At 43.4% G+C, this 27,123-nt stretch overlaps 1 protein-coding gene across 1 annotated transcript; it reads left to right on the forward strand.

Moving 5' to 3' along the window:
• Positions 1-479: 479 nt before the first annotated feature.
• LOC143343507 (uncharacterized) lies at positions 480-26,897 on the forward strand. Its single transcript, XM_076768475.1, has 23 exons — positions 480-673; positions 2,545-2,866; positions 3,025-3,158; positions 3,257-3,318; positions 3,405-4,729; positions 4,817-5,005; positions 5,343-5,609; positions 13,209-13,976; positions 18,596-18,691; positions 19,022-19,201; positions 19,693-19,902; positions 19,987-20,231; positions 20,298-20,487; positions 21,123-21,315; positions 22,078-22,172; positions 22,278-22,301; positions 22,626-22,670; positions 22,831-22,897; positions 23,194-23,361; positions 23,790-23,934; positions 24,048-24,155; positions 24,230-24,382; positions 25,200-26,897. The coding sequence occupies exons 1-23, from the start codon at positions 669-671 to the stop codon at positions 25,252-25,254; spliced, it is 5,046 nt and encodes a 1,681-aa protein (XP_076624590.1). The 5' UTR covers positions 480-668; the 3' UTR covers positions 25,255-26,897.
• Positions 26,898-27,123: the final 226 nt, after the last annotated feature.

Below are 27,123 nucleotides of genomic sequence, written 5' to 3' on the forward strand. Positions count from 1 at the left end.
ATATAAATTTTAGATTCATTTGCATGAATGTTGATTTAAAGAATTCCTTAATAGGAACTAATTTATGCATCAATTTACGAAATAAACTTAAAAGTTAGTTTACAAACGACTCGAAAGCATGTATATAACTTTGGTATTTGGCAATCGTATACAAATTTTTCGAACGACACTCGATAGATCGATGATCAATTTTGTGAAAGAAATTTCAGATCGATAATCGTGGTTGTAATTGCGTAATAATAACAACCATTGTTGGCAACTTCTGCTTTAAAAAAAAACGTGCCAACGAATCGTGATACAATAAAAACCACACGTAATTTTGTGTCGTTCGATCGTCGATAGGATGAATGGAATGCAAAAATACAGAAGGCGGCACGGAGAAAAAATGGCAGAACGTAGTAACGGTTACGATTCGAGTATACCCTCTAGGTAGACATGTGCATCAAGCCGAAGGGTGGTAGGAATACGGACCTGGAGTCGGCAATATGGCTGACCAGAGGTGCATAGACAGGGTGTCGGGGTGGTGTTAGTGCTGTACGTTATTTATGTCGAACTACCGCAAATCCTGTCCGAATCTTGCGTGTTTTCATGGAATCGGTGATATACTGTGCAGAAGCAGGAATACGGCTTGCATGAAGGCATAGCATACGCTTCCAAGCCAAACAAACATGAAGTAAGTTCCACGTACACGACACAGCATCGAAAGAAAGAGAGGGTCGAGTCGAGTCCGTGGGTTTGAGTACTTCTTTTTGTCTTTGATCATTGTTTATGCCTCGGGCAACACGGTCACCCCACCGATAATTCAGAATTTCCTGTTGCACTCGGACTCCCGATCTTTCAGTTTTTCCTTCGATGTTTCGCACCGATGTTTTCGGCATTGAAATTTTCCAAGGGAATCTACCTACAACCAGATACGAGTCATACCGGGGGGCAGGGCTTCGGTAACGATTTTTCATCGAATATTTCGAAACGCGTCCAGTTCCTTCATCTTCCCCCTCGTTTCGTCCTTTGCCATTCATTCGAGCGTCCCTTTCACGCGTTCGTTGTTTCGCTTTCGTTCTCGCTTCCCGATTATTCCTCGGTTCGGACCGAGCCTCGCGCCTTGCGCCTCGCGTTCCAGCGTCTTTGTGTATCGTAAACGCGATCCGTGCTTCCTTCTCTCTTTACTCGTTTCGTGTCTCTTTTGCATGGAGGCGACGCTCGCGTACACGCTTCCTTCCGAATCCTTCTGCTCCTATCTAAACTCGACTCGCGTACGCACGGTATACGCACGCGAGACGAGACGGTTCGACGCGAAAATTGCACGTCACACGTTTGTTTATGTTAGACGAGATATCGGTTCTTACGCACGCGCGTATTTCACAATTTCTCCCGCGAACAAAAATTCGTTTTCCTCGACGGTCGTGAAAAGTAGCTTCGCGAAAAATTCTCTCGATCATTGCTCGTCGATTCTTTCTATCGGACGCGTTTCACTTTTCGCAGAAGATGCATCATCTTTCGCTATCGTTGAATACACCTTGATAATATTTTCTCGCCGATTCGTGAGTCACGTTACGTGATTCATATGATATTGGAACTCGACTGACATTCGGATTTTCTCTAAAAATGATATAAACCGTGGTCGTGTCATTAAAAGCTGGCTTCCAAAGGCATTTGTTTTGTTAATGAGTAAAGGCAAAAAGGAGGTTAAAGAACCAAGTTCGTAATATGAAGTCTGTGCAGAGCAACGATGCGAAACTCATATATACGTCTACCGTACTTCGTTTACTCGTATAACGCAGAGTACGGAACGCGTACGTACACGAATGGGAAGAATATTGTTGTGTTCTTCGTTTTACGACGATCGCGATTAAACTGCATCCTTCGAAGTTTCTCCGTTTCGAACGGAACCGTGTATCGAGATGGTCGTTGAAAATCAGATAACGTAGTCTTATGATATTCCGTATCGTAATTTCGCGTAACTTGTTTTTTTTTTTTTTAAATGGTAGAACACGTAGAAGACTCCCCGTTGAGGACGAGAGATATTAAAAAAAAGAGATCGTGGCGCGTGTTGCGGATATTACTTTGTCCGTTATCGTAGAACCACTCGTTCGGCTCGACTCGCAGCGTGATCACGCACCGAGCAAAGGAGGAAGTAGCCAGTATCTTTTTGTATTCCGCTTCGTTCTGTTCTCGTTTCGCGAGCGGTCCGTCGTGCTGTTTTAACGTGGTCCGTGCACGGTGAAAGTGACACCGAGCGTAACAAACCTTTTCCACGGAAATTTACGAGTTCTTTGCTCGGATAAGCCGACCGCGTGAAGATTTCCATCGAAGTCTCGGACCCGCGTGCGAATCTTCTTTTTATTTTCTCGCAACGAATGACAGATTTTTACGCGATCGAAATGAGTCAAGAGACGATAAAACGATACCCTCAGCGCTATCGAACGCCGCAGCAATGCCTTCCGGAGGAATACCGATCCTGGTACTGGACAGTTTCTCGAAACACGGTAAACTCTCGAAACGCATACTAAATATCGTTTGTTTGTTTTTCCTCTCTGTTTCCAGCGAAGTGAGCATATCGTCCGCTCGTGCATCGGTAATGGTGTACGATGACGTTAACAAGAAATGGGTACCGAGTGGCAGCTCCTCGGGACTCTCCAAAGTTCAGTTGTACCATCATCAAGTGAACAATACGTTTCGCGTGGTGGGGAGAAAGTTGCAGGATCACGAAATCGTCATCAACTGCGCGATCCTCAAGGGATTGAAATACAATCAGGCGACAGTCACGTTTCATCAATGGCGAGATAACAAGCAAGTATACGGTCTGAATTTCTCCAGTAAGGACGACGCCGACGCATTTGCCAGAGCGATGCTGCAAGCGCTCGATGTGAGTTTAAACCGAGAGAAAGAGAAACATCGGGATCATTACGTGTATATAGTTTTACGCGCGTACTTGCGCGTCTCCTCGATTCTGGATCAGCCGTCGATGAACGTCGATCCGGACACGTACTTGGTTTACTACTAATCGGTTCACGGTTTACGCAGGTGCTGAGCAATGGAAGCAACATATCGAGGAGCCTTGCTCCGGCGGTCGGCTCGACCACGCAACAGCAACCCGTCTTTCAGCAACAGCAACAACAACAGAGTAACGCTCAATACGACGAGGATATGGGGTACAGGTTCGTTCCCTTCGTTCCATGTATTTTCTAGAGAGATAGATCTCGGATAACGATTTTCCATTTACTGTTTTAACATTTTAAATTTATTTCATTTACAGAACCATGACAAGGGAAGACGTGGCGATAATTCAAGAGCGTAGAATGTCCCAGCAAAGTCAAGGTATTCTATCTATTTCGCGCGATGCAATAAGCTAAACGTTTCGACAGAGACCACGGAAAGCAAAATTGTCTTGTTTTCTTTGGCAGCAACCAACAGTCCAAACGCAATTTCTCCGAGTTGCCCTCTCGCGGCTCAACAACAGCAGCAACAACCACCGTCGCAACAACAGCAACAGTCGCCCCAGCAAACCGTACAACAGCCACAACAGCCGTCTGCGCCACCTCAACCGCAACAACAGCAGCAACAACAGCAACAGCAGCAACTTCAAGTACAGCAGCAGCAGCAACAGCCGTTGCAACAACAACAATCTGGTCATCATAGAACCTCGTCAGCACCGCCGGCACCGCAGCCGCAACAACAGTCTGTGATGCAGTCGATACCACCGGTCGGTGGAATGGGAACGGGAGTAGTGCAAATGTCAAGCGGTGGTGTTCCTCCGATACCGCCTCCTCAGCCCCCTATCGCCCCGGCGGCACCACCGTGTCCACCGGCGATGATGAATTTCAACGCACCGGTACCACCGCCACCGATGATGATGAATCAGTACGCGCAGTCCCCGTCGTCTCAATCGAACCTGCCCAATCAGTCTCAAGCTCAGTCGATTTATGGTAGCAATCAAGGTAATCAGTACGGTACCGCGCCAAACAGTAACCAGTACGCGACTGCTGCCGTCGTTGGGCAAAGTTCCTGTCAGTATTCCTCCGGAAATCAGAATAATTTTTACGGTAACAACGGCCAAGTCGGCAATGCATATCCGAGCGGACAGCCGGGACAAGTGAACCAGTATAGCACCAGCGGTGGTGGCGGTGGCGGTAGTGGAGGTGTCGGTGGAAACCAATACGGAAGTAGCAATTCGATCGGTCAGTACGCGAGCAGCGGATCAGCAACGACCGGTCAGTACGGCGTCGGAGTCGGGGTCGCGGTTGGAGTCGGCGTCAACGTCGGTCAACAGAGTCAGTCTCAATACAACGTTGTATCTCAGGCACAGGCACAGACACAGGCACAGTACGGACCCAGTCAAGTACAGACAGCACCGAGTACTACGAATCCGTATGGAACACCGTCGAATTCGGTGAATCAGTACAGTACCGGTAGTGGCGGGGTTTGCAACAGCGGTCCCGCCGGTGGTGCTGGCAGTGGTCATCACGCACCACCTGTTAATACCAACGTTTACGCTCCCGTTGGCAACGGTGGCCCTCAACCACCCCCTATGGTACCGTTGACAGGTCCTTCCGCTCCACCTCCACCACCACCACCACCCGCACCAAACGCAAACACTATCAACCTATATTCTTCCCTTGTCGGATTCGGTTCTACCGGGTCTGTAGTTTCCGCTAGCAACAATGATCCGCCTCCAGATATCAACTCGTTGGCTGCTGCTCTACAAGCGGCTCGTCTGAAGAAAAAGCAGGTTCGTATCGCCGGATGTGAAACCGCTTTTCCATCTACGCGCGCCACTTTGATTTTTCTTGGCTGATCGTTTCCCTTCTCGCTTCAGACGTCGCAGCAACCGGTGGAGAATAGTGGTTCGAGTACCAGCAGCAGCGGAAGCGTGGGCGGCGGTGGAAATTACGGCACGTTGGGAAGGGGCGGGGGTGGCGGTATGGCTTCCATGATGGACGAAATGGCAAAAACTTTGGCACGCAGACGAGCCGCGGTCGAGAAGAAACAGCCGGACCCGCCACAGGTATGTTTATCTCGGTTAATAAATGCCTTTATTTCTAGATTCTAGTTCAAGATAATTATACAAATATTTTACTTGGATCTCTACAGCGTTCTGCTCTGTATCGCATTATTTGCATTAGAAGCATTTCATTTTGCCAGATATTTTCTTTGAATAATCACCTATATTCAACGAGTAAAAAGTTCAAGAAAAATCATGGTTAAGTTTCCGAAAGAGTTTCAGAGTTTTTTTAACCGCATTTCGATATCAATTGCAATTTGATTGTCATCGAAACTCGAAACGTAACTCGTTACGTCTATGGCAATTATTATCTCTCCTTTCTCTCGTTTAATTTAAATAGGAACCCGAAAGCTCGCCCGACAAAAAGTGGGATAAAAACAATTCGAACAATAAATTTTCGAACGGCGCCGAATCGCCAAAATCAGTGCGCAAGAGGTTTGGTTCTGCATCCGAGGATACTCTACTGAAAGTAAACGGTGTTAACGACGGAGCTGTTCTTACCGTCCAAGAGATGGATGCGTTTAAGGCAGAGATCATCAAGGAAGTCCGCAAAGAATTTCAAAAGATGAAACAGGAAATCGTAGACGGTACGGATTCGAAACATACTGTAAGACCGACGCGAGCCAATCTCAGATTCGCTGACGTATTTTTCCGTTTGCGTTTACAGCTGTCAGAGCGGAACTGAGCAGAAGATAAAGATGCGACGTGGACCAGTTTCGAGCGTAACGAAAAGAAAAGAAAAAACAAAAAAAAATTCTACTATCGCGTAGATCAGCCGAAACGATCACATCGACAGACGTACACAGGTTTTTTTACTACGTATTCGCGAGAATGGAGCGAAGTTATACCCCGTGTATATCAGACACGTTTGTGCGTAAGTACGTTATAATATAACTTAGCGTTCTAAGCGAACCGTATCCTATCGTTGTTTACTAGATCAATGGTAAGCAACGTCGACTTTTTGGATAAAATCGATTCTAATTCTGCCAATTAAACGCACAACAGATTTCGGATCAACTACTACGTTCGAATGCGTATTTATCTTCGATGGGATCGTACGATTTATCGTTTATTGCTAACGATTACCGTGATCTTTATTCGGTCAAGTATTATACGTAGTTAAACTATGGGTAAACTAATGCCGATTCTACGCATGATCAAAGACACCCGCGTTTTTATGTAACTATCGATCGAACTCGATACAAGCCGGAAACGCGTAATGATTTCCGAAAAGATTCCTCTAGTCCAAGACGCGTTTATACTGGGATTAAAAGAATACGTGCATCATCAAATTCGTTTGCGTTTCATTTTTCGAGGCGCTTTATCTCCGGTTTCCTTACGAATCCACGTTGCGCGCGACATTTCTAAGGTCAGGTCGAAAATCGGAATTCTCATATCTACACTAATTTTGAGTCTTTCGTACATACACCACACCACATCCGTGTACAGATTACATTTAACACGCACAGCTCGATACATTCCAAGAACAGAAAGGTTTCGATGCAAGCAAAAGAGAAAAAAAAAAGAAAGAAAGAAAAAGAAAAACAAAAAAAATGATAGATAATAGAATAAAAAGTTGTCATCGATCGATTATTCGCGGTTTCCATGAAACACGATTGATCGAATGGTTCGAGAACTGGGCCCATACTTATTCGGATGTTCACGGATTAATACCGATTTTGTATTTATGCATACCCGATCGCTGTAAATTCCAAATCCAAACGCATGACAAGGGCGATCGTGTTTGCTACCGATATTGTATATTACTCTCCGTTTTTATATTTTTTTATCGTCTCTCGTACGATTCTCACAGAAAATGAGAAAATCAACGTTGCAGTTCATATATATTCTATGTACCTATAATATAGTCGTATACATATATACGCTGATCTGTACCGGCTTATTGGCATTTATTGCAATTAACGAAAACACCATCAACGTCACTCGATTGTACAATTACGACACAGTACGACGCGATGCTACACGATACGACGCGATACGCTTGATGCACAAACGTATCTAAACTCGAATGACGCGGGAATAAATGCGAACATTTTTTTCGTCGCGTAAACGTCTATTCTTTCTTGTACCTTTATTTGTCTTTTCCATTTTCGTAAGAAAGATTTTTAACGACTGATTAACGAATTAATGTGGTTATTAAGGAATGCAACGGCAAAAACGTTGTCAAATTTTTCCCGATAAATCGAAATAATCGTCTTTTATTCTAGGCGTACCTATATAAGTATTAGCAGCTCTAAATTTTTAATCTCGTTCTATGCAACAATGTCTAGTCGTATAAGATAACTGAGGAACGGGAATCGCAAAACGTTCTCGGTGATAAGCACGGCCGAAGTTTAGGTTTTCAAACTATGTAACACCTTCTGACAGGAAGGGGGGGGGGGGGGTACGCAATAACTCATTTTTAACGATGTCTACGTTCACCCGAACTGTCGCAATAACTCTTGTACTTTGATATCGCGCGAATATACGTTTACAATTTAGTCGTTCGTTTCCTAAATACGACATCTCCTCGCGTCGTATCTCGGAAATCGCACGATAATATCGCGCACAGCGTTCACGTTTTCGCACAAATGATTACTAGCTCGTACGCGATTCGCTTTATTATCGCTCGATCCGTTCCCTTCTTCGAAACGCGTGTTTCTCGTACGCGGAATCTCTCTCGTGTCGATCTTCCAGTACGACAGTATTCGTTATCGTTCTCCCATATCGACTGTTATTCCTACGTCGGATGCGCATTTAACCGAACGAGAAACGCGTTCGAGGTAAACACGGAACGTATCGAAGGACAATTTAGCGACGAGCACTCGCGTAAGGTTCCTTTGAAACTTTTTTTTTTTTTTAACGACGAACAAAAATACGAAGAAAAACGTCGCGCGTTGCGCGCCAACGAGAACAAAGAAATGACGGAAATTTCGTTTAAACGAATTACAATATATGCTTTTGTATTTGCACGTTTGTGCGTACGTTTTACGATGCTCAATTCACCCCTCGATCGATCGTCTTGGACGCATGGATCGAGCAAAACGCGTAACGCACCGACGCCAGATACGTACACGTACCCGATTATAAACGACTTTCCTACGAAAGAATTGTTCAACGGCGTTTGTATTCCGTCGAAGGTATTTCTGTTATAGTTTTCGTTGCTTTTAAGCTCTACATAGTAAATGCAACACCGCGACCGCATTGCGTCGTCTTCTTGAAACAACGATACGTCGAACGTCGACTCGAGGACATGGCTCGGGCCATCGGCATTCGGTTCGAGATTGGAGAAAAAAAAAGAAACTACGTTCTAAGTAATTAGTATACAAGCGAACAGGTGTAAGAGTGCACGCGTGTATGCGGAAAAAGTGTGTCTGTCTGCTCGCGATAGAAGCGAGGATGTACGAATTCGCACGGGGTACGAAGAAAACAGTTAACCGAGAAAAGCGACTAGTATTAGATGCATTTATATTGTATTTAATATATGTATATTTATATATATACATATATCATAGATGGATAATTTTAATATGGCAAGATTAACGCGCGAGTATTAAGAGTGTTTGTTACGATTGCAATTATTTAAGAAGCGCAGGTAAACATGGGCGATTAAACGGATCGACGTTGCTTTTTGCAACAACGACGAAACGAGTCGAGAAAATATACCATATGTCCAGGGCCATTATAAACGGTGTGTATTATAATTAATGTGCCGGCAAATAAATACACGTACGACAAGATGAATTACGAGTGAAACGCTATTTTATGTATCGCACGCGGCGGAAGCGGCGACGAATGCTAAATCCAATTCTGTTTTATAACATTCCTCGATCGCGTTTGGTTACGCGGCCCCGATTACCATCCATTACCGTTTTTATCCGCAACAATGATTTCTGTACATACATGCATACTTGCTTACTTACACACATACATATATACATACTGGAGATTGGCGTTTCGATCGCGTTGTACCGGATACATATGTGTATCCGTTAATTGTTTCACGCATGTTTATATACACGTGAAACATTACGCATGTGTGCAATAAACATATACATACATTATTTCACGCATCTTTATATACATGTGAAACATTACACATGTATGCAATAAACATATACACATATTATTTCACGTATGTTTACGTGTGAAACACTATATATGCGTGCAATAAACATACGTGAAATAATTTACGGGTACACCGTGTATTTAAATATACGTGAAATAAGAATCTCCGATCCATACGTACGTCAACATACGCGAACGCACACAGACGTGCGTTGCATGCCGAAATAATGTTCCGTCTTACTCGGCCGTCGCGTTTCGTCGCCGTTTCCCGTTCGTTGCTCGTGCATACGGGATTTCGAACGCGAGAGAAGCTCGATGCCTAAATCGACGTCCAGTCCAGTGAATAAAGTTCGCGATCGTTCGAAAGCGCGGAGCAAAAGTAAGAGAACGACGAAACACAGGATCGAGAGGAGCGTCCCGGTGCAAGGCGCGTGCGATTTAGCCGCGAGAAACAGCCTATCCGACGCGCAGCTAGCGACGAAAAGCCATTTGTACAGCGACGAGAAGCATCGATGTCGTCGATTCTTCGATGCTTGTAGCCCCCCTCCGTTCGACGGACGCGGAGATCGCGAGACATCGAACGCAAAGAAGCCGACGACAACGACGGAACGCATCCCCCAATCTCCCTCCCCCTCTCCCCCCCAGACGCATCGAGGAGGAGCTCGACAGGACCGCTTTGCGTATTATTTTGCTAATATTTTAAGTAATCGCGCGACACGCGAGAAAAAAAAAAACAAATTTATACGAAGTACGGTTTTAGCAACGTTAGTACGGAGAGTTTGAATCGACGCCGAGCACAGTTGTTTCTTAAGACGTATCTGGAAAATATTTGTATGTAAATGAATGACGAAACAATAAAATGGTATACGCTGAATCCGCTTTGGTGGCATTAATTATTCGTCTAGTAAGAATGTGTTCGTCGCTGGTCAGACTGTCGCGTGTAACCACGTTCATTGCTTATTTGTGATCGTTACTTTCGATCGTCGCGATCTTTGACCGTTCTACTGTTACACGATGTATCCGTTCGTTCAAGGTATGACGCAAGACTGGGTGGGAGATCGATAATGGCGGGGGTACCGAGGGGCTGGTTCGAAGCAGAGAGAGAACGAATGACGCATAAAGCGGAAGAACAAGGAAATCTCGACCCGGTCGATCGGGGTCGGCGGTATGTTTTCGTTGGAGGATCGAGACAGCGTTTTCTGGGCGCGGATAAACCGCACGCTCGCCGCGTCGCGTACACCGTCGGTTCGCGTCGTTTCGCGCCGTGGCTCGGGGATCTGGGTACATAATTCGCCGTCTTTCGTCGGGTCGATAACGAAAAGAGAATCGAGAGCGCGACGCGGGCAAAAATAATAGAAACATAGTCTCGGTGGCGCCGCGCCGGCCGGCTTCGGGCGGCACACGCGTTCTGGTTCGTTCGATGCTCGAGAGCCGGAAGTTGCGGAGGACGCGGCAACGACCGTGAAACTATACGCGAGCGAGAAACCCCTATTTTCGTGTCATCGAGCGGCTACTTCTGTCCCACCGGCTAATAATAGTTTTTTCCTCTATTTTTTAATACGCCGAAAACAACCCACAGTGTATTCGGAACTTGAAAACCATTATAACGTGGGTTTAGATTTTTGGAAACTTGTAACTGTTACAAAAAACCTAAGTTTTAGTTTAAGTCAAAGTTCTTGCGTCAGTTATTTTTTTTGAGACGACTCCGAATTTTCTTTTACAACTGCAATGTTAAAAAACGATACTGTAATGTAAATTGATGCGAACAATATTGTTCCTTAACGTAGACAATTGTAAACTATACAATTTTAAATTTGATGTGTTTTATAAGTATGCACACTTTCTGTATTTTTCGTCTTACAAGACGCCTTGCTTGTTCTCTTAAAAATTAACAGTGACGTTAGTAAGAGTTTTTTCACAGAGTCCGGTTTTTTGCTGACTGGTTGAAAATTAATATTGGCCAATTACTGACCTGAATAATCGTTTTCTACATCGTCACGCCGATTACGCGTATAATTGAGTGGTACAGAAAATGCATATCAGAAGAAAAATAGAGTCCCACGGAAGAAAACAAGGTATGTGTTTCGCAAGCAAGCGTGAAAAAGACTTATTGCTAAACTCATTACGTATACAGTTTGACTTCGCGTATCTTAATTCTCTCCTGTTAATTGTATTTATTGGTTTATTACAGTTTTCGTCGAATGAATCGAACAAGAGAAGAAACAGAATAAAATATTTATTTTCTACAAGAATACCGGAGACGAAAGGAGAAGGTAACGATTAGTTCTCTCTCCGTTGAAACGTATCTTTATAAAAGAATTTAAAATGCTCCTTAATTTTAAATAGATCCCGTTCCAGCCAGTGGTCGAAAGAATTGGACTTGTGGAATAGCGGTGCGTTTACCTTGGTCATTTTGGGGGGGTTTCCCGCTCGCCTAACTAGCTTCGAACTGGTCGGGCGGGAAAAACGAGGTCAACCGACGTTATTTTCGCGCAGTATCGGCGACTGGAGAAACGAACGAATCGAAAGTCGAAAAAGGTAGATGCGACAAGCGCGTTATCGCGCTTGCGCGCGAGTAAACGCGGTCGACCACGCGTCGCGACGGCAGAGTAAAGCGATAGAGGGAAGACGAAGAAACGCAGCCGGCGCAGTGAGGATCCGGGTGACGGCGCAACGCGGCGTGGCCTAGGGAGCGACCAACGAATCGACGAAGGGGGGAACGGAAACGAGCTACGGAGACACGCGGTGCAGAGACGCAGCAATTCGCCGCGAACACAGCGCGGTGACTGTCAAACGTTTCGCCGTACATAGCGTTAAATGTAAATCGTTTTCTGTACTCACGAAGTGGAACGCCCGATCGCCGATACGGTGCGTTACGATCACGATACGCGTATCGCGGGCTCGTGCAGAGTCGGAGTCACGGTCGTCCGTGCATCAGCCGGCGGAAGATTCGCCGTCCAGACGCTACACGTCGACGATACGTCCGAACCTGTTCGTCGATCCGTTTCGTTTCGTTTCTCTCGATTCGCGCGGTAGCAATCTGTACGACGCCCACGGTACGGCGCAGCGCGGGGGAGGGTGCAGGAGCCTCGAAAAGTGAACCGACAGAGGGAGAGTTTGACTCGGAATCGTGACGTTAGAATGCCGCAGAGTCGTTCCGTCGATGGTTGCGGCGCGACTCTGCACCGCATTCGTTCCAGACGTTTCGACGATGTACTCGCGAAGAAACGTGGCCAGCGACGAGAACGGCTCACGGAAATGTGCGTTTTGCGTTTCAGAAGCAAGTTATCGTCTCTGAATAAGAAGACACCGGGGGACGAAGGGGAACTAGCTGATAGCGCATTCGCGCGTCTATCGGGAATCGCGCGAACACGTAAGTGACAAGAACGAAGGCTGACCATTCCACGAATAGAAGATGACGCGACGCGCTGGCCACGGCTGACGGAGCATCGGTAAGGGATAGTCTATCGTCGAGCTTAGCACGCGGTTCGCGCGTCCACGCGGTCCGACAGGATATCGCGAACCGAGGCGCGGGATGAGAGAAGCAATCAACAACCTTCCACATGTCTTATCGCGTTCCCGATACACTCTTACTCGCGTAGATTATTCGTAGATCGTTTAAGAAAGCGAGGTACACGATCGACCAATCTTTGTTGTTTCAGCATCGAGGCAATGAAATCGTTGTCCCACCGCCCCGTGGTTTGGCAAAGTAGAAACAATCGCGTCCGGGTATCGGGATCGAGTTTCGATCGAACTTGGACTTGGTCTTGGACTTTGAATCCGACTTGAGAGATCGAGCTCGAGGCCACCGGCGACCAGGCGTCTGGAAACGATGCGGATAGAGGAGACGACGATACGCGACCTTTGATCGAACTCGGGTCCTAGGAAAGGAGGAGGTCGAAGTAGATCGGTGGACGTGCGGTCGATGAGCCGCGAGAACCGGCGGGATGACGACGGGTGGCTGTTGATCGGTATGCTCCGCGCGAGGCGAGATCGTTGAGAGACGACGCGGACGGTCGCGAGGCAGAATCGAGACGAAGCAGTGCCGTAGTCCTGGGGGCCCAGGGTATACGCACGGCGTATTAATAGCTCGTAATAAGGCGGTAGTGGGGCGCTGTCCGCTCGCGGGTGAAAATAGAAAAGAATGTTTTTGGAATCCAATTGGACTTGGTTGGTCGAACGATGGGGCAATATGGCCGACTTGGCCGAGCGGGTGGACGATCTGATATGCAGTTTCGACTCGACTGGTGACACGACCATGGATACGTTATCGATGCTAATATTCGGTTGGATGTTGTTCGGGCTGGTGGTGCTGTGCGTCGGTAAATACGTTTACAATCGGTTCGTTTTGAACGAGGTTACCTCTGCTACGATAATTGCCGCCAAGGACGGCCATATCGTTCACGGCGATAACATCGGTGTCGGTGCTGGTGGTGTTGTCGGTAGTGGCGGTGGCGCGGGTGCTGGAGGCGGCGGTGCTGGCGGAAGCAAGTCGATTCCCGTTGGAAAGCAAAAGAGTGTCGGTTCGGGTGGCTCGACGACCGCCGGAAAGACTTCCGTTGGATCGAGCGGGGCAGGTGGTGGCGGCGGCGGTGGCGCCGGTTCCGGTGCTACCGGTAGCGGTGGCTTCGCTACGTCCGCCGGGATCGGTTCCACGGCCTACGTCCCGCCCACTCCACCTGTTCGTAAACGGCTCACCGCCAGGAAAACCTCCGGGGTTCTGATCAGCCCCGCGAGGAGCTCCAGAAGCCTGCATCTGCCGACCGCGACGGGCGCCGATCCCGACGCGGTGCGCTGGGTCAATGAGGTCATCGTCTGGCTTTACTCAGACCCGGCGATCCTGGACGAACTATTGGCGGTTTGGGTCGCCTCCCTCAACCAGTTCACCAACAACTCCGTCGACGAGGTGAGTCGATACGGGACTATTACGCTGCCAGCAGCGACCGTTTCCACTCTCGTCGGTGGCGGTTGTTCCGGCATCGACATAGGGTAAAGCCAGCTAATATGGAACCTCGCTAATCGTAGGGGAGACCGGGGTCAATGGTAACGCTTTTACTTTGCAAAACGATAACTCAAAACACTTAGAATCAAAATTGTTGTATGAAAATGTATTAGTAAAAAATGGAAGACAGAGAAAGTGTTAACAGTCCCTTACCCTGGGGCGATTGTAACACGGGGTCAATAGTAACACGCTTTTATTCTTAAAGAAATCCAGTTATTTATTAAACTAAATCGTAGTATTCAACAAAGATAAAATTGATAAACATAAAAAAACTTAAATTATCTGTAATTCTTACTCGCTTTTACAATTTTGGATCACGTTTGGTACATTCTTCGTGTGCCCAATTTTTGCATTCATTGCACCCATTTCTTTAAAGGACGTAAAAATGTTTAGAAATGAGAGGTATTTGTTTATTTGTATCGTTTAATTAAAATTTGTTCTCGACAGCAAACATAGAGTTATTTCCGTTTTCCTTAGCTGTTCTATATCGTCGCTTCTTTTATTATTTTTAATTTGAAATAAATTGGAGATTTTTTATCGTTCGAACATAATTCTTCGTAAGTTTCATCGTCTTTTCGCGTTGGTTTTATTAAAAAACAAATATACTACTCTGTTTTTGATAGATTTTTAAAATCACGTGTTCCATACTAGCTATTTTGCAACCCAAAAATTTACAGTGGCGTTTTTTTAAACGATGCTTTGTCTTCGAACAAACCGATGCTGAAGATTCTTGCACACGTGTACGTTCGGATGATATCACTCGCGCCTACGTTCGACAAATATGCAGCACTTGTAATGTATTGCTTTGCAGATTAATCGTGTTGAATAGTAAAAAGTTAACGATGAAACGAAAATATTTGTTCCAGAATTCTTTTATTACTGTAAAAATTTGAGGTTTACTAACCCTGAAACGTTGAAAACGAATATACTATATTTCTCGCATAGCACTTTGTATATGTAATATAAAAATTATCTCTAGATACAAAAAACTAGCGCAACAGTGGGCATTTTAACGACTCAAGTAGTAGTATGCTTTTCCCAAAAAAGTAATTTGTCTAATATTTGAAAAATAATTGTTTTAAAAACATTTTCTCGAGAGCTAAATTGCCACGTGCTTGTTCCCATAGTTTTCTCATAAACTGAGCAAAATTTCTTCCTCTGTGTTGCTTGTAATTTGTCAGAAACAATCATCGGATCGACGAAGCCATAAATGCGCTGCCGGCACACACACCTAACGCGAGAATTATGTCAGTGTACTCTCGATTATAGCGTGTAGTCGTATCGACTGAATAACAAAGACTAAGTGTCTGACTCAGAAACGATAACAAGCTATGACATTAGTAATGTTTATAAATACGAACGCAACGAAAAGTAGTCTACGGCCACAATCACTTTCGCGAGTACTCGACGAATTTTCAATACAGATCTATTAGGAAATGAATCTTCGTAGGAAAAAAAATGTCACTCCATATTTTTTGACTCGTTTCAGCTTTAATTTTCAACTTTGTTTACGTTGATATTCTAGGGTTAATATTATACACCATAAACGTCGTAATTAATATACTTTTAAAAACTTTGGGCTGTTTAAATAATTATTATCTTTTTTTAAAATGGTAAAGCAACCTGTTGGTGAAGTATTGGGACGTATTCGTCCCTATTAATTTTATATAGATTCATCCCTTTTCGATAGTCAATCAGAAATACCTTGTAAAAATAAAAAAAACCCCGACAATACTTTTTATCTATGTTATGACAGAAAGGGGTAAGATAAAATGGCGTTTGTTTGTTTGTGCAAGTTAATTTCAGAAAGTACTGAATCGATTTGAACGAAACTTTTGCTTTCGGCGTGCCCCTTATTATCTCCCGATTAAAGTAGGATATAGAACATCACGCTATCGTATCAAAAGGGTAAACAGCAAAAGCAAATATGACATTAGCCAAGAAAACGTTGTATTGGATTACATAAAATGCGACATACCGATAAAAGTATCAATAATGCGTTAAAACTATGTACGAAAATATTGTAGTTTTAAATTAGTTCTACAGAATGTTATTGTTATTAACTTATTTATGGATATACATAGTCTTTTGATACAGTAGGAAATAATGTAAAATACTCAAAAAATAGGCAAGCTCATTAAATTAAAAAAAAAAACAGTTTTATATTCAAAATAGTTTGTAATCGCTAATAATTAGGGGGTTGATACGTCATTAAAACACTTTAAAAACGTAATGGATAAAACAAATTTACGAACAAGAATATTCAAAAATAAAAAATTGGATGTTATTATGTTATTATATTTATCTAATAGCGTTCGATGGTGTTCCATATAAGTTAATGAGGAACGTTTCATGCTTCTCACGTACAACGATAATTAAATCATGACTCGAATATAGCCGCCCTAAATATATACGCGAATGAATATTTATAACGAACAACGTCCACTAATGACGGACAGTGAAAGTACGTTTTCACTATCGCGCGTGAATTTAAAACATTAACCTGCACATTCTCCGATCGAATTAGTAAACAATTATCAAAAATAAGTAAAGCATTATCAATATCGAGGAATACAAATTTAAGTGTATCGTAACAGAATTTATTATTACGTTCGAACGATTTATTTTTCATTTTATAAATACAGTAATTTATTTTTTAACTGTTCCTATTTACGGCGTCCGGTGGTCTTCCGCTGTTAGGGTAACGCATAATATGTAGCTGACGAATCGGTAACCGGCAGGACGAGATAAGGCGAGGCATACTTCTTGACTCGCGTGGGCGTTTTCGAGCAACGAAAACATCGTCTCGCCGCCACACTTTGGTGTCGGACAATTTTACTTTGCGTCCCGAGGCTCCGCAGGTTCGCCGTCGAGCTCGTCATACGCGCGCATAAGCGTGTACGCGTCCCTGACATTTGTGAGAAAGGCGAACCGTTTATGACCGCGTTAAACGCCGACTAGGATTCTGTTAACGCAATCTCGATCGTGCTATTATTCGTTCTCAGCTCGCCCAGACACGCGACGCCGACCAAGTCGAAATCGTTGTACGTGAAAACGGCGAGAAAACCCATGAAACGTCGACGAACGGGTTGAATTCACCGAGTGATTCGTGACTCGATACATTTACCGTATTCGTGACGAGTCGCCATCCCGCAGAGACGAACAAAATTTTCTTCCAACGACTAGCCATTACCTTCGTGGAAGTCGATTGAGTTTTTTTTTTTTAAATTGAGTACTGAAATTTAATTTCCAATTTATACCACTTCCGGTAGGGACTTTGCAATATAATACAGGGTATAGTTTAATACATTTTAGAAGAATAATCTAGGGGCGAAAATAAGAAGAAAATGTTACGTAAAGTTTGCTTATGAATGGTGTTAAAGTTGTAATATTTAATGTAGCCTGAATATGCGCGTTGACTCATATTCGAAGTTTCATAATACGAAAGGTTACCTGTGTTTACTTCGTTTCTACTTTCACGATATTTCTTGTCCTCCATTGATTCATTGTGGCCGCAGCAGTCGCTTTCCGGTTATCGAACGCAACAGCAACGTCGTGTGAGTCAGTGATTTCGCGTAGTTGCGTGTACGTAACAGGTTCAAGCATCTATATAGTGCAACAACAAAGAAGAGAAGATATACGAAATAAACAAAAATCTGTACCCTCATTTTTGTCCAAAGTTTAATTTCATTCAATTAAATAATTATTCAATGAAACCTAAATATAGTTTTACATGGAAACATGAAGGATCAAAAATTAAGATTACAATGTTCTTGAGCTATTTTGAAAATTGTTTTGACAGAAACTAGCTTTGACAAGCCTAATTTAAAAGTGTATCCACCCTACTACCATAGAGTACATTTCTATGCACTGTGCACTACTGGTTGCCAGTCAGACAGGAGCAAGTGGAATAAGCCTCCATGCACAGACATTGTACGATTAAATGAGACTCGTATTCAGCAACGCATAATACATACACTCTGAACGAATGAGGAATAAAAACGAATTAATTAATACCTATTTATTTATCAAAACTTATTCATTACATTATAACTCAATTTTACCAAATGGTAACATACAATTTAAAATTTTCGTTTTATCAGAGCATCGACTTCAAATTAATGGTGAAATTCTCTCGATAATTGTTAAATCAATTCCAACCTTTCTGTAATATTTGTTACCAGGCCTCATTTGATTTTAAACGCGTTTACAATTTGTTTCCTTATTTATTTTGATTTTATACACGCGTTACAAAATTTACAGTAAAAGAAGATAATAAGATTGCTTTGAAAATTGTATCCGTACCTTAATTTGTATTTCTCGAGACAAGCAAAACGTCCGGTGATTTATGAACGATGTGTGTGCATCGCGCTTACTCTGCTTGTATATTTCTCGACTTACGTCAACTACTTTTAATACCAATTAGTACGTATGTTCGGAGTATGACTCTACTTAATTACGCTTTGAATATTAATACCGTATCCATCTGTTCGCATGTCTAATAGAGACGTTTCTTATTGCAGCATGGAGTTGGAGTCGAGTTTGTTCGCGTTCTTCCTGAAACGTATCCACCGAATCTCTCTAATATCTTTTGCGAATGCGATTCCAAAGACGATGTGGTACGTATTTACAAATTTCGTCATCTCCGTATAATAATTTACAAGTTATTTTCACGTATGTTATTTTACTAATAAAAGAGAATCCTTGGAAGAATTAATATCATCATTCTGGTTAAAATCTCACTTGGTTCCCAAAACACAGTTATAAAAGGGCACTAAACAAATTCAGCAGTTGTGTTTGCACAAACTACTGATGTTCAGTCTCAAACGTTTCCAGATACAGTCTATAGTCTAGTTTCGAAAGAAATCTAAAACAGTAATTAATCTCATGACTTTAGTATCTTCTTTTGCGTTTGATTGGATCCTCCAGCGTTTGTTACTTTGTTCCAGGCGATCACCTGCGATTGCGAGGCGACTCCAGCGTTGCAGCTGAAGGCGTTTCGTCGGAAAGGCGATAAACTGGACGTTAGCCACTATCGTGTAAACGTGAATCGCTTTCGCGCGCGATTAAACGTAATTTGCATCACAGAGAAACTTCTCCTAGATTTAAAATGCGACGGCTGGCCGGAGGTTCGTGTCGTTTCTCGTACTTGTTGCTGCGCGATGCTGTCCGTAAGTCGTCGGGCACTTAACGAACGTACAATAAAAACGAATTAACTCCCAAGCGATGTAAATTATATAAAACGAAACGCTTATCTATTAATTGCATTATAAAGGAGACGTAACTCACATTATACGTCACGAATTTAATGTTATACGACGATCGTTCAAACTAATAGATAAATTCCGTCGATAACTATTTAAAAAAATGTTTTTTTTATTAATACTGTTCGCACCTTTCTGTAATATTGTCTTTCAGTTTCAAACGCGTTTTTATACAATTTATAGTAAACTAGTAATTTAAAATGACTATGAGAAAGTTAATAAAGTCGCTTCGGAAAATTGTTTCTGCACTTTAACTTCCATTTTCCAAGATGGACGAACAGAATGCCCGGCGACTTATGAACGATACATCTAACGTAATAGCAGATCGCTTATCGGTTGACATGTTTCTATCGTAGGTGAAAGTTTCGTTGGCCCCCGTGGGCACGATAAAGAAAGATCTGGACGAGAGCCAGTTGCAGGAAGTCGTAACGGAAATTGTGGTAGGCGCATTAAGGGGGACCAATGTTCATTTGAATCTGTTTCAATATCCGAGCTGTCCGCGCCTATGGAGAGAACAGACATCGAATCAATCCGGCTTCTCGTTGCCGGTGCATTACGACAGCATGGTAAGTTCATATTTCAGACGTCGTCTTTCTGCTCGTTTTTGTGTTACTCGTTCGATCGGGGATCTTACGAGTTTCTATTTGTAGAGCACGTCCAGCGGTTCTACTCAACCTCAACGTCAACCGACCCGGACTCAGAGTCCAACGCAGAGTCAATACGTTGCTGGTGACAAACGGTTGCTCGTGAAAGTGGTCAGGGCGACGGAACTCGGCGGAGAGAAAGGCGCCACGGAACCGTATTGCGTGGTCGAACTGGACGAACCGCCTCAAAAGAATCAAACCTCCGTGAAAAAGGACACGCGAAATCCGTTGTGGGACGAAGCGTTCCTATTGTAAGTTGCGTCGTCGATCGTAAATCGTCGCGGTCGTTAGGTCTCTCATCGTTGGTTCTTCCACAGCGACGTGAGTCGGAACACGTCGGAAGTGTTGCTGGAGGTTTACGATCGCGCGAACAAGTCTCAACGATTTCTGGGTCTGGGCATCGTGGGCGTCGACGAGCTTCTAGCGAATCCCAGCCAAAGGCAGATTATACCGTTGCAATGTAGGCCCTACGAGGAGGATGACATCACCGGCACCCTAACGGTCGAGGTATGTACAGCGAGCGACGTTCACGGGCCAGATTAATCCTTTCGGTGCTATCGACTAGCTCATGGTATCCACCGAATATTTCGTTGGGTCGGGTCGTAAGTAATTGTCGGTTCGGATACAGTGATGGTTCGTAAAATGAACTGGCGTGATTTGTAAATTGAACGTTCCTATCCCCGCCCAATACTGGAACGTCGTTCATTTTAAGAATCATTATTGTATCAGGTATCCAAAAATCATTTCATTACGTATAAAATAACAGAAAGTGAAGTAACTCATTTTGTATACTATTTATAAACTAGAACATCTGTTTCAAACTATTACAGTCTAGAAATTTTGCCTTTGCTGTTCGAAAAATGAACACGTTTATTTTAAGAATCATTACTGTACGGAGCACTCTGTACAGGCAAATTGCTAGCAAACGATATTTCAGAGCGTGATTAAGAAAGAAACGTATACATTAGAGATTCATTTACTTTAGTTTAGTGAATTTTGGATCGTCTGAAAGAATTAGCACCGAAAGGGTTAAAGGGTGTTCGACGCGATCTGCGATTACCGTTTTCGTAGCGCCGTTTCGTTCTCTTCTCCTCCCCCCCGTCCCCTGTCTCTGTCTTTCTTTTCTGTCTCTCTTTTCTCAGTTTCTGTTCATCGAGGGTGCAGAGGTGCCTCAAATTGGGAACAAACCTTACAAGGTGAAGGAGACGATAAAGCCGGTGTCACCGACTCCTCGTACCTACAATACGACAAATGTCATCAGCGACAATAGTCTAAATTACAACAATGGTAACAGCACACTTATCTTGTACGACTCTACCGTTCTATCCGATGGGGGTAATTACCAACTACTTATCTGAAAGGCATTGCGTTCGTATTCACGAGTGTGAAATCATAGTGATATCCCGTTAGTATCACCTATACAATACTCTCCTTTACGTGCCGCGACCACCCTCCCCCTAAAGAAGATTCGCGTTTTCTTTGCAAACCTACCATCTGTGACAACACACGTTCCAATTTCATAAATTTCTTAAACACAGTATCTTAGTATCTGCATCCTTTTTTCACCGATCCCGATCGGTGTCGATGTTCCTCCCGTAAGAGTCGAGTCGTGTCTGCTCGTCATGGGACCGCCGATCGATCTCGTGTACGCGTTCACTAGTAATTCGCATGAAATGCATACACGTATCGTGCATAGATTCTTTGCCACCCTCCACCCCCACTTTCTTTACCTTCCTCACCCCGATATCTAACGGTCGTGTTAACGTTCCCTCAGCACGATTTAAATGGTTTTTACGCCCGCCACCCGATCGGAATGTTCCCCGATTGACAATCCTTCGAAGTTATTTCGGCTACCAGAGGACCGATCCTGACGAATTAACGATCACAGTAAACGCGCGAATGGTACACGCAACGCCCGGTAAACGTTGCCAAACGCGGATATATATCGTCTGGTAAACGAAATGACCGACGCTTCGTAGAATAAGACGGAAGTAGAACGTTGTAAATCCTTAAAAAAAAAAAAAAAAAAAAATACGTTTCTTTTACGCTTAGATCAAAGACTACAGAATCTGATCGATGGTAAAACATAATTCGCAGACTACCTGACGAACGGCAACGTAGTCGACTCGCCTTACAGAACTGGCCACACCAATGGAAACAAGGGGACCCTGATCGTGCATAGTCAACAAAGGGTATGCCTTAAAAATCTGCACGTTAAATACAAACAAAATATTTTTTCTTCCCTACTAACTCGTAACGATTCACTATTGCCTATGTTTTTGTGCATTTTTTTCCAGCAATCCGAGCGGCAAGTGGTCAAGGTAAGCCATACACCTGCGAGCATTCCATTGCTTGGCATCGTCCTCGTCGCTCTAATCGCCATCCACGACGATAATTACTATATAAGACTGTTCCATTTTTCGAGTTTTTCTTTTTGTACTATTTTCACCACTTTAAACCCTCAATTCAATCAATAGTTGTATGTCTCTGAAGATGTAGAGTTCCTGAAGAAACACCCTATACGTACGTAACTTATCGCGTTCCCCTTTTTTTTCTCGAGTTTGTCTATCGTTTGAAACGTTCCTCCGTTCCACGAGAATACTAATAATCGTCAGTTGAGTGGCGTGTATTTACTAATTCGACAGGTCGCCCTGACGGAATACGGGAACTGGCAAGAAATATCCCCGGAGGTAATTATGTTTGTTATCGTATTACAACTGTCTTGCATTTTTAGCTCGTAGCTTAACTTTCTAACGTCGCTAATCGCGTTACGCTTGATTCGAAAATATGCATTCTGTCTGCTATAACATCGACTATCCGTATGTAAACGTTCGACTTTGTTCGTTTCAGCATGGACCCAAAGATAGTAGCGTGACGTCAGGACCAGAAAGTACACCGAATTCGTCCAATTCCGAAGGTATTTAACATAACGCCGCGTACAAACATTCTCAAACACCAGTTTTCACGCGAATCTAATAACTTTTTAACATACGAATCGACCATATCGTACCTATTATTTTAAATTATGGTACTTTTATATCGGATTTTTAATTTACTGCTAAAACTGCCTAAACAACACTATGTTTACACGATTTGAAAAGAAGTATACTGCTATGAGTTAATGTTTACAGTACCATTCGTTGCATCTAGTGAATTCAGAACTCAATTATAGTTAATTACAGACGACATCGCGTTGATTTTTTTTTGTTACAGACAGAGGGAGAACGCGAAGAAAACGGCGAGACTTTTTCGGCACGATAAGAAAGCGTTTGAGTCGGTCCAAAACGAGGAGCAGATCCGTGGGACCGGAAGGCGACGCGAATCACGAGGACGCCCACTCCAGATCCATATCCGCGGACAGAGCGCGCGATCCCGGTTCCGGTACGTTCGTTCGAGCCACCCTGTACATTTCGAAATCGTAAGAGAGGTCGTAAATTTAAAGTACAACTTAGAGGTGTTAATTTAGAATTAACAATATTCCCATTAGCTCGAGTGGCTAGTATAAAATTCTACTTGTTTGTTTTGCGTGCGAATCTTCTGCGCGATGGCACGCGACGTTGGTGAGTACGATTATAATCGGTTAGCGACGAGATGCAACAACGACGACCAGTTTACGCGACGAAAGTAATTTCGTTCGAAACGTCATCGGTCGCTGTAAACCGATCGAAAAAGCAAATCCTCGCCAAAAACAATTTTAATGCCAATGCCAATGCCAATAACGATGTCGAATGCTAACGCTAACGCCGTTCATTTTCGATCACGACTAACGCTAAAAATGTGCAAACGTTCGTTTCGCTTGAATTTTATAGCCCGTTTATCGATACCAGGAAGGGAAGAGCAGTCGAGGCGTTCCAGTTTGAGCGAGGCGTCCGGAATAAGCGGAGCGTCGACCAGAACCTACGTAAACGAGGCTTCCACATTGGTTCTTGAGACTCTCGAGAACGGCATTAAAAAGTAAGGAACGCACAGAATTTTCGACGTCCATGTTGAGCAAGGCTTAAATAAATAAATAACATTGTAAGGTCAAAAACCATTACGTTTTGCTAGCGTGCACTTGTTGGTTTTAGACATTATCTGGTACCGCTGTCGCTGGCGCAGAAAAACAAATGGAGGAAAAAGGGCACAAAGCTTCACATATTCAACGATCATACCTTTATAGCAAAACACATGGCTGGGTAAGTAGTCGACGAGGAATTTGACGGCCAACGGATGCAGTGGAATTTCGTTCGAGCAAAGCGTTTCGTTTCAGCGGGACCGTGTGCGAAGTATGCAAACGAACGCTCGCGAGAAGATTGGGCAAACAGGGCTACGAGTGTAGGGACTGTCAAATGAAGTGTCACAAACACTGTCACGTTAAAGTAGACACGACATGTCCCACGTCTACTATTCAGAGCATCGAACTGTAAGTGAGAAGTCTTCCGTTTTACTATGACACGTATTCGATTTCGGTTTCTTTCAGAACCGAACAAACGCACGATAGCAACGTAGTAGAGGCTACGGATGTAACATATTTTCGTACAATTATCGTTGATACCATTATTGAAACGATAATTGTAAAATGTGAGTGGTTTGTTGTACAACTTGTCGTACATAGAGTTATGATTTTTGCGACGCAGCTGTGTTGAACAGCCCAGTATTGTCGTACGATTATCGTTGCGATTCAGCAAACGACTCATTGTACAATAAATCATTACGTCCATGGTCCCTATAAGGATAAGCGTTCGCGGAACTACGAGCTAATTCTGTTTTCTTTTGATTCGATTGTCGCGTAAGGTCTCTACTGCCAGTGCTCAGTGAATAGGATGGGTAAGTTCCCGACGATGTCCAAGCATCTCCTAGTACGTAGCTGCGCATGAACAACGAGTTCTTTTGTTTGTTTTCTACAACTGTTGTGTGTATTTTTTATTCGATCAGTTCAGATTCTACGGTTGCGTTAAAATGGGTTGACCACTTTGTCTCGACCAATTGGGCCCGCATTCTTTCCGATTGCTAACTTATCAGCAGCGAACAGTACACGTTGTGCCTTCGGTGGACGTTGAGAACCGTAGTTTTTAATTTCGATTCACCCTTCTTTCGCTTTTCAAAATACTAATCGTTTGTTGTTCGTATGTAGAGAACAGTGTTTTGCCTGCTTCTAACAAGTATCTATTCGACGGATCTACGACGAACGCACACGTATGTACACGTACGTCTAATAAACGAATTTCGATTATTTTCAGCACTTACATAAAGATTCCACAGCCCGAGCGAAAATCGTCCACCAGTCTCTGCTGACCAAGTCTTGGACGACAGATCTTGAACGACCAAACGCGTTTCACCCGGTCCGCCATCGTTTACTAAAAGCGAAACATATTTTTCCCCCCTTCATCGAGTTGTCGTTCGAATCGCTTCGTTCGTACTTGTTCACAATTTACGAGGCATATCGCGTTGCACTTTATGCAATTATAGGCAATCGTACGCGACACAAGCTGCAAGCTTTCCACGGCAATCATAAACGATTAGCTTTCGAGGCATGAAGCGCTTTCGAACGCGATAGCATCGTCGCGCGCGTTATCTACTTGTCCTTACTACGCTTTTTAACCGATACAAACGAATGCGAATTACGAACGAAAAAGAAAATACCAAACGACACACGACACGATACGAAAACGAAATGAAACTGAAACGAACAGAATGGAAGAAAATCGTACCGTTTATCTCGACGCAACTGTTCTCGAGAAGCGAAATTGTTCTTCATCAGGAAAATGGCGAATAATCGTGTTTCTATATGCATACGTTTCGTCTCGGAAAAAAAAAAAATTAAAACGAAATTGACGAGTAATCGTAATATTCGTCCCGTTTCTACGTCCGTTCTTAGTTCACGCGTTCTCGTTCGAATTTTCATGTAATTTTTTACGCTTCAACGAACCGTATCCTTCATCGAAACGTCCGATTTTCTACCGATTCCCCGTTTTACGCTCTAACATCGTATCTCGCGTCCCTCTTTTCCCAATTTCATTCGTTTCTCTCGGTTGTTCGCGCCGGGATGTACCACTGGTGGTACACCGAGCTACCATCCTATCGAGCGGCGTGCCCCACCGATGGTACACGACCCTCCACCAGCGGTTGCAAACGGACCACTTTTATCTGTCCTTTTGTTAATAAAATTAGAAAAGGTTTGCAAGTGGATCTAGGCAGTTGCTTGAATCCGAATAGTTACTCTAAATGAAATTTATTACCGTTGTCAACGAATTTATCTGATACGTTACGTCGAAAGAAAGTCATTTATTTTTCAGAATTTCTTTAAAGGGTTTCTTTTTTTTTGGCGGCACTCGTTTTTCGTTTCTCGCCAAGCCTAAAATGTTCATCTACGAGATGTTTTCTTTTTGTTTTGTTTTACGTTAACGAAAGAAATACACTGGGTTGGGCAAACGGCGTCGCCCGGTGGAAGAAAGTACAAATAATTCACTCTGTCGTGAACGCGTTGGACGCGACAGAATTTTGGGAAAAGTTGCACGGTCGGGAAAAGCGACGCGGGAAACTGAGTATGTAATCGAAAAATGTCGACGATAGTGCCTCTAGACGCGAAAGCTTGTAATTTTCGTAATATCGTACGTTTATTCTGTGAATGGAATAATATGTACTTTCAATTGGTATTATCGACTGTTATGGGATGACGTATCAACCGTATCGAAATGGAATGCTTATACACGCACATTCGTGTCTACGTACACCGTGTATAGAAAGTCGGCTGATAATATTATTATGATTGTGATTATTATTATTGTTATTATTGTTATTATTATTATTGAGGTAGGAAGGGAACGGCGGAATGTTTGTGAAGCAGGAGCTAGGGAAATGCGAACAATAATGATAATGATAGTAATATTGTGTTATGTTAAGAAAAATAATATATTACAGTATGATTCTACACCGTTCGAAGGCCTCTATATGCGTTCTTTTACACGCCTTTCTTCTCGTCCCCTCCTCAAACAAGTTCAAACCTAGAAAAATCCCTTGTTCGTGTCTTTATATTTTAGTAAAGAAATTCTCCAATTTACAGTAACTTGAACAATTGTTTACAAAACTATGATTGGTACTTGTAGATTACGTAATTCGTCTCCGTCCATTTTGCATCTTCCTGTTAGAGCATAATATTCTTCT

The sequence above is a fragment of the Colletes latitarsis genome, chromosome 7 (assembly GCF_051014445.1).
Source record: "Colletes latitarsis isolate SP2378_abdomen chromosome 7, iyColLati1, whole genome shotgun sequence".
Lineage (NCBI taxonomy): Eukaryota > Metazoa > Arthropoda > Insecta > Hymenoptera > Colletidae > Colletes > Colletes latitarsis.